Source organism: Limulus polyphemus, unplaced genomic scaffold (assembly GCF_000517525.1).
Source record: "Limulus polyphemus unplaced genomic scaffold, Limulus_polyphemus-2.1.2 Scaffold1342, whole genome shotgun sequence".
Taxonomy (NCBI): Eukaryota; Metazoa; Arthropoda; class Merostomata; order Xiphosura; family Limulidae; genus Limulus; species Limulus polyphemus.
The window spans coordinates 177,994-187,143 of NW_013666952.1; the positions used below are offsets into that span (position 1 = coordinate 177,994).

At 29.3% G+C, this 9,150-nt stretch overlaps 1 protein-coding gene across 4 annotated transcripts in view; it reads right to left on the minus strand.

Moving 5' to 3' along the window:
• LOC106463179 (DNA (cytosine-5)-methyltransferase 3B-like) overlaps window positions 1-9,150 on the minus strand; it is a 92,249-nt gene that overhangs the window by 4,763 nt on the left and 78,336 nt on the right. For 2 of the 4 annotated variants that reach the window (XM_022390621.1, XM_022390618.1), the window contains exons 15-21: window positions 7,861-8,068; window positions 6,743-6,888; window positions 4,172-4,262; window positions 2,707-2,858; window positions 1,951-2,036; window positions 1,629-1,707; window positions 747-865 (exon numbers count right to left, since the gene is read on the minus strand). In XM_022390621.1, coding sequence (XP_022246329.1) covers window positions 747-865; window positions 1,629-1,707; window positions 1,951-2,036; window positions 2,707-2,858; window positions 4,172-4,262; window positions 6,743-6,888; window positions 7,861-8,068 — 881 coding nt within the window. Of the gene's footprint in view, window positions 1-746; window positions 866-1,628; window positions 1,708-1,950; window positions 2,037-2,706; window positions 2,859-4,171; window positions 4,263-6,742; window positions 6,889-7,860; window positions 8,069-9,150 lie in introns of those variants that run through there. The other 2 variants (XM_022390620.1, XR_002611434.1) reach the window with 2 other exon arrangements.

Sequence of the window (9,150 nt, forward strand, 5' to 3'; positions counted from 1 at the left end):
AAGTTGTTCGGGTTTTTTTCATCTTAAAAAAAACAGCATTAATTTCCTGACGACCTAATACTTGAAGAGCATGTTGGAGAATGAAAATTGTATCTGATTTTGTAAACAAGATACAGATGTAAATGGACTTTTATAAACTTTAGAGCATTATCACTTTAAAAATAGAAAAATAGTGATTATTGGTAAGAAGGTCAAACATACAGACAGAATTCGGAAATAAAACTGTACATAATGGACTAACTGCATTTTTAAGTGATAAAAAACAATTATGTCTAGAAATAGCTAAGACATTGAATTGTTAATGTAGCTCTGTACCTACTGTTCAAATTTGAAACTACACAACGATAACTTAAGAATTAATATGATAGTTAAGCTGATGGCACTCAATGCAAAAAAAATCTAATTGTTTATATATGTGTGTAAATATTCATCCAGAAGATTAAGCTAGAATTTATGCTAATTCTTTGGACAGCCTTTTCATTACCACACGGACCTAGATTTTTTCTTTAATCTGTATTACTGCATCTAACTTGGTTCAACCCAGTTTAGAATCAAAAGTCTAATCTACCCCTAAAATATTCCCATAAAGAAATAATCCTTACAGCCACTAAGCTACTAACAAATAATTTAACAGTAAATTCAAATTCATGATAAGCTTCTCAAAATACTTTAAATTACTGTTCTACTCATACCACTTTTATCTTACTACTGGTATTTAACTAAAAAAATGTCACACATCTACTTACTGCTCCAGTTCTGTAACCCACAGAACATCACTTCCCCCATTCATACTAACTGGCAAGAGACATTTCTTCCCTTGACGGAGAGAGTTACTACGTGTGGTTACTGTTCTAATTTTTTCTACCTTTAAAAAATGAAAATGGAGATTATTTATCTCAAACAGTGAAATATATAGCAAGAATTATCTTTACAAGCATGTTAAATTTCCTTAGCATTAAAAAAAAAGATGGACCTGTCCCTCAAGAGAATCATTTTAGCTACATTGTATCTAATTATAAAATTGTAAATGTACTTTTCAAAACTAAAATCTTGCTACATCATCACCATAAATATATATTTTGTCATCAAATATCCGTAACTAGTTAGGGAAAAACGATATTGCTTGTTTTGTTTTTTTACCTCTACTCAGTTTACAAATTTGAATTAAGCTTATTTTTACATAAAAGGAGTATACCATAATAAAGATAACTTTTACCACAGGCACTGCTTATAGAAAAAAAGTATTATTGTATGTCTGTTGTACAATTAAAATTAACTGACAACAATAATGCATGTTTTTCTTTAGATTTTATTAATTTTTTTGTTTTCTATTCAACAATGAAATACATATATATTTTCTATCAATTTTTAATTCTCAGTATAGAAAATCTTTGCATTTTTATGAGGACACTTATGACCTTCATTGGCTTGTAATTAAATTTTTAACCAGATTACGTATAATAGGTAAAAAAAAAACTGTTAACCCAGAGCTCACTTTGGTAAAGGTAGCAGAATTACATGGATTAAGTAGAAGCAATTTGCCATTCTTATTGAAACTTACTAAACTTCAAATATTCAATTACAACTTTATTGAATGTAAATAAACAAAAATAAAACATTCAACTTACAATAGCCTTCCTGTTAAGTTGGGGTGTAATGACACTGTCTAAGCTGATTGTCTGATGCAAGAGATGATGCTGTAAAGGACTTGATATAAAAAGTTTTAACATTGTTATTTTTGTATAAAATAAATTATTTTAGCTTAAAGTCTAATTTGTTTTGCTTGTCTAGCTTTTACCCCATGTGCAAGATAATCTTTCTATACTAGTGTAAAATACTTTTCTTGTTATAGTATTAAGTCAGAAGTACAATAACAAAATATAATGAAAAATAAAATACAAGATGTATATATTAAAAAACTTTTACAAGATTTAAAATAGAGATACTTACGCATACATTCCTGGAATATTACCCCAGAAATAACGTGCCCGGTTTTGAGGTGAAAAGTATTTTGAGTCAATCATGGCAGGATCACACTAAAAAGAGAGTGCACAAAAAAAAGTTGATAATTTTAATTAGAAAAAAAAATTGAAAAACACCAAAAAGTGGTAAAGTTCAGTATATATATATATTTTGCCCATAATTTGTTAACATACCACTAGATGAAATGTTAACATTGAAAATAACTAATATACATAAGTTAAAAAAAATCAAAGGTAAAAGAGTAGTAATTACTTTTAATCAAACAGATCATTACCAAAACACAAGAAACTCAATCAGAGTTTTCACAGATAAAAGATAATCATATTTTGAGCTTCCTTATAAGGAAGCAACACATGACATTAGAATTAAAAACATTTATCTGTTTTTGTGAACTAATGATCAGTGGCTATCTGGAAAAAATTAGCAACAGTGTAAACTATTCATCAGAGCTTCACCATAAGAAAAGAGTAATAGTGTAAGTTATTGATTGGCAAGCCTAAATCTGTGGTTTGAATAATAGCATAAACTACTGATTACAGACTACCAGTAAGAAAATAATACTATTCTAAACTACTAATCAGAGACTACCTGAAAGAAACAGTAAAGTAATAAATTACTAGTCATCCAGAGCTTACCTGTAATAAATATATAAAAAGTGTAGAATATTTATTAGAGCCTACACGTAACAAATAACCAGGAGTGTAAATATTGATCAGTGCCTACCTGTAAGAAACGAGTAATAGTTGACTTGTATTCCTGGGGCATAGATGCAACATTTTCGTACAACCAGAAAACATGGCGTCCCTTATTGGCTAGTTGCACAGCCTTTAAAACCCGAAAAAAATCAAAAAACAATTTTCCTGTTCCTTGTGGGTCTATGAGAAAACAAAAAATAGAGTTAGAAGAACACTTTTTACCATTTTATTCATTACAAACCATCATCAGTTTTCATACTTGTGATTCAACAAATAAACTATAACCTTTCATACATACCAGAAGTTAAATACTTGATATAAAAGTACAATGTATGAATATCATAACCCCAAAAGTTCAACTGGTAGAATTAACCATGAAAAGATTGTTACAGAGAAATTTATACCAAAAGCCTTACCATACAAGTTTTTCTCAAAGAAAATTAATCATATTTAACTAGTCTTATCACAGAGACTGTGGTGAAGTTTGGCTTCATCATAATGCCCCATCCCTGAAGGCCAGCTGAGCAGAGTAGATAGTAAATCAAACTTAGTACATGTTTGGCTCAGTTGACTTGATGAGGAGTTGCACGTGTGTGGAACAGCCAGGATTGGAGTTACTTGCTTGGGTCTTGGTAGCACAGTCTTGTAGAACACTGGCTACATTTAGTATTTACATCAACATTTATAATTAAAAATATGTTTAAAACCAAAGACACTCTACCCATTCCTATGCACTCATGAGTCATATATAAATATATTTGTGGTAGCCGTAAAGCTACCTATATTGGTAAAACTACACTTCACCTTCAAATATGTGTACACAAGTACATGGGAATTTCAGCAAGAAGTGAATATAAGCTAAATAATCCACATGAGTCTTGTATCCAATTGCATAGTGAGAATAACAACCACCCATGCTTCTAGAAAACTTGAAAATTCTCCACTTCGGAAGCACAGATTACGAACTCTTTATTAAAGAAAGCTTCTCCATTTTCAATAATCACCCAACACTAAATAATAACATCAACTCCTCCCTGTTGTCATTAATGTAATCAATTCGGGATTTTCAGTGTTCTTCTTTGATATTTATTATTATTTTAAAGATACAGTGTTTATACTTATATTTAAGCCTTTCTTTAGGACAGTTTCTCTGAACAATGTGTATACTGTATGTTTTATCGTACATACCATTATATTGTTACCGTTTAAATCTGTTATTTCTAAACTTCTGATTGAATATGAAAACTCACTCAATGCTAATGTTGTTTTTTGTAGTTTGAATATTATGAACTAATTTCTTTTTTTTTGGTATTAATGCTGATGATGAAATTTAAGGAAATTCTGAAACATCCATATTAAAGATGCTTTCCTGACAAGATTAAAAAAAGGTAGATCTTTAATTAACAATTTAAACCAAGTATCTTACCTTGGTGAAGTTAACTAAGTTAAGAAAGGCCAACTACACTAAGATGTATACTAAACAAATGTCTTACCATACAGGCCTTTTCTAGCAGGATTAACCAGAGAGAGATCATTACAAGGAGACCCTCCAATTACCAAGTCTATGGGGCACAGCTTAGCTACCTGTAAAATTATATGATACCATCTTATAGATCTTTTTTTTTTCCCATATGTACAAATTGAATAAAAAATTATTGAAAATTTCTTCTATCCATAAATCATTAGTAACCCAAATCTAGATACATGATACATACATTTTATACCATTTGACATATATAAGAAAAAGTTTTAATTTTATTACATCTTGATTGAACATTGTAAATTTTAAATAAAAGTATTAAATAATCTATTCATAAAAGTAATTAAAAATGGTTAAATCAATAATAAAAGAATCACAGTGTTTCATTGAGTTAACCTAGCAGTAAGGAAATTGACATAAAGAAAGCAAAAACATATTTACATAATAAGTGTTCCAGAATTCCTCACAAAATAGCCAATCACATTAAAATATATATTCTTCCCTGTATTTTTAGTAATAGATAAACTCTTTAACTAAACAAAGAGCATTTACATGACTTAAAGCTATTTATACTAGATTTCCTGCCTAAAACAAACACAACTAAGTTATTGAAATTATGACCAATGTTTCTAGAGTATTCAAAGAAATGTGAAGATGTTGATTCTGATTTAAAACTACTTACCAATTTTCGCAATGTTTAACTGCTCACAATCTTGATACATAACTTTTTACGTTGCAGACTTAACTCCAGACGCTTTGTTACATTGTATGATAAAATAAGCTCCCAACATTTTCCAAAATTAAAACTAAAGTGAATGTCAATGTTAATATTCAAATTATTAAAGGCCATTTTACATGCATTCTTGATAGTTTGGAGCATATGTCAAAGGTAATGTCTACATTCTTAAGAGACCACATTACGTTCTATTGGTGTACGGGATAAATATGGAACAAAAGATGGATATTTAGAGCCTCAGATGATTCAGAAAGTTATAAACAAATAAAAAAGAAAAGCCTTTATGTTTTGCCAAGGCATTACTTTTATGGAGCAACACATTTGAGATACAGGTAGCAAGCAGCATAGTAATTAACCCAATTTTTATATAGAACAATGTGCACACTTGTGATTTTTTTCTATAAAGATAATTTTTATGGGGTTCCTTATTAATACTTGTCACAAAACAGACATTGCACTTTCATTAAAATATTTATTATTTCCTAATATAAGAAATGTTAGGATGAAGGCAATTTTACAAAATCAAAGTTCTGAACAGATGCAACTGTGAAACATTCAGCAAATAAACTGTCAGTGTGCCTAGTTTTTTAACTGGTTATTACATATGTTGGAAAAGTAGGAACCAAGAGAATACTTTATCATCAATCTGGTTATAAAAAAAAATCACACTCAAACATTCTAAAATTTTCCTAATGATAGTTGAAAGATCAAAAGGCCGATCCTGTAGTCTCAAAGGGAAACCTTCCTTAGGAATTTTAGAACTAACCTTATGTTCTGCAAAAAAAGAATTAATTATAACACATATTCTGGTTGCCACTGTCACTGAAAGTTTGTATTTTTTTCTGAAAGTTTAATAATGAAATCAAACACTTAAGTAATGTCTTCATAGAATATGATGATTTTAGTTTTTCAGTTGTTGATAAATCTATAAATTGTCAAGTCTTCACTTTTTAAGAGCCTATTTAGGACCATGCTTATTATACAACCTTTCTTGGTTCAAGTTTAGAGCACAAAAAAGGGATTCTAATGAATTTAAAATTACCTTTGATGCCAAATTCATTTTTCTTCCTACAAAAATGTTGGAAACTTGTCTCACTACATATTAGAAACAAATGTCTACAGTTAAACCTACAGAGTATAGTGTTATTTGTGGAAATTCTAAGAAAGTTTTTACTGGATAACTTAATTACAATCTTTCTATCACAGTAAATGAACATCACCACTCACCTTCACATTTCTTAACATTGCACAAACACTAGCTATAACTTAGATAGTTTAAAAGTGTTATTTTAGATGAGAAATCAAAGTTCAATAGATATAAAACTCAACAGCTCTTTTCATGAGTTAAAACGATTATATGCTAATAAGTATACTGCAACAAATCTTTACTTGTTTCAATGTGACTGGTTGTTTTGTGATATAATTTGATAGATGCCTTGTAGGATTATTAGTGCTTGCCTAAGGTCAAATTCCTTTCTGTCTGGTGATGCCTTGCTATCTTAGTGAAATGTTGTGGTTTTTATTCTGCTTTTAGCCCTAGATTTACATTTTTATTTGTTTTATTTTAATGTGCAGAGTATCTGTTTAGTGATACAGCTTACTTAATGTTTTTCTAAATGGTAACAAAAGAAGTTTAAGATATGTTTTTTACGATAGTGTATGTTTCATTAGTAGACAATGAGGACTATGAAGACTATAAAACTCATGATTTTTTATTCTGAATTTGTTCAACTTCAAAACATAGATATATATATATATATATATATATAAAGGATAATCTTGTTAAAAGGCCTCATAACATCCATAAGTTTAAAATAAAATTAACCTATTGATTAACAATTTACTTGCCTCAGCATCAGTGACATCTTCAATCCGACCAAGCTGGTTAATACTGAGTTTATGTTGAACTATGGAGACATTAATGGCATCCTGGTCAATCTCACTAGCATAGTAGGCATCCACATTTATCCCCAACTGATCTAACACAAACTTGCCTTCAAATCATAAAATAATATCAAGTGCAACCTTTTTATTACATATATATTGCAAATATTTTATATGATATGTAGAACACTTATTAAATAAATGCTATATACTATACACAGTAAGGCAAAACAGTTTAACCAGTTTTAAATTATTTTTTTCAACTGGATATATATGAAAATATTATATTTCTTATGAAAAAACAAAAGATACATATTAACACTATGTGTCTGGGTGAGAGTCACAGTGTACATATCATGAACTTTTAACCTTAAAATGCCAGCGTGGGGTCACTATGACCCCATACCACTTGGTGTTAATGATTGAAAATTTAATGCTGGAATTCTAGAGTTAAAGAGTGCTATTCAACATGGTATTATGTATTTGATGTCAGAGTTATCAACTATTCATTTTACCCTATATTGTTGATTTAGCAAAATTTAATGGTAGAGGAGAGTAAATACCAGATACAATATACAGGGATACTGAAAAAATCTGTTGATATACAGCTTGGAGGTTCTAAAGGTTATGTACTTGCAATATGCAAACTTTTCGATAATCAAAAGTATTTTTATTCTTCATATGAACATCACCTTGCATTCCGATTGGTCAATCTGAGTCAGACTGACATCATCAGTTTACAGACATATCTTGAGTACAAATATCTGCTTAACACAATCTTATTTTTTGTGTAGAACAAACTTGTACATTTTACTAAAAGCTTCTCACATTTTTTGCAGATACACTTACTAAATTCAAAACTATAGTCAAATTTTCTTCTCCAATACAGGGTTGTTTCATTGGACCAATATTCTGAAAAAACTGATTTGTAAATGAGATTCAGTCAATAATTGTGATGATATATGAGATTGATCATGTTAAATTATAGACAACCACTCATGTAAATACTAGAGATAATCAATAGGAAGAATATCAGTGTTTGTTAGTATGAAATGTATAAAAAACACAACTTTATTGTTTACCTGTTCCAATACCATCAAACAAAGAGAGGACTCTAATTGGTCGTTTTTCTTTATAATCTTCTGGAGAGGGAGGAAGATGAACATGTTTCTCAGGTTGAAATAGCTGCATTACATTCTGCTGCCACTCCTCCTTACATCTGATGAGACCATTGATCTCAGGATCGTAATCATGACACATATAACACAACCAAGGACTAGTACTTAGCACCTGAATAAACAAGAAAGTACAAGTTCAAACTTTAACACACAAATTAGTGTTTGAATTTTATACTTTAAGCTCCTTTTAAAAAAGAAATTATGAAATGAAGTTCTTTAACTTATCACTGTTTCTTATGCATAATAAATGTGATAAATCAAGCCCATTGCTAGTATTTTTTCCAGGTATGAGGGCTGTTGAAGTCCTCAGTGAAGTCCAGGGACAATATTCCAGTAGTGATTCAGGGAGCAAACTCCCAAAAGATAGAGATTTCATAATTTAATATAGCAATTTTAGCTTCTATTGGGTGCATATTCTTTTAATATTGGGAACAGGGACAAAAAGAATATTTTCCAATTACATATTGTAATAAGACAGAAATGTTACCAGTTTTCACTATGTATACTTCAGGATTATAAGTTAAAATCAAGGAGTGTAAAAGTTTGGTCAATTCTTGTACATCTATAACCATAATTAATGTCAATGTTATTGTAAATTACATACAGCCAAACAATTTGAACTGTTTAATTTGTTGTAAATATAAAACTGAAAATAGACAAGAAGGTATCACTCAGTGTAAAAAACTAAGATGTCAACTCTGTAATCTAGGTTATATTATTAATACCAATATTACTGGAAACATAGATAACACCAGTATGTTTAAAATCAAATATTTTTCTTTCAATTCTATGAACTATATTTATGTGTTAAAATGTACAGTATATTGGGAATGTTATGTTGGTCAAACTGAAAATTTATGATATACAATGAATCCACACAAGTTTTATGTTAAAAACCCAAGTAACAGTCAACTAAGATGCTACAAACATTTTTATAATTGTATCTTAAGTACCCATGGTATATTACAAGAACCTTTCTTTTTCTGTTTTCCATTTTAGTCTTGTGATAACCAACAAAAAATATTATTATATGATAGTTAGTTCATAAAAATATTTTGAAGTAATTTGAATTTATGTGAATATCATGAGTATTTAGTTATGTTTTGTTGTGTATGGATATTAAATAATCTACATATATATAAAAGAGGAAGTTTGTTTATTTGTTTATTTTGTTCGCTATAGGAAACCAAACGG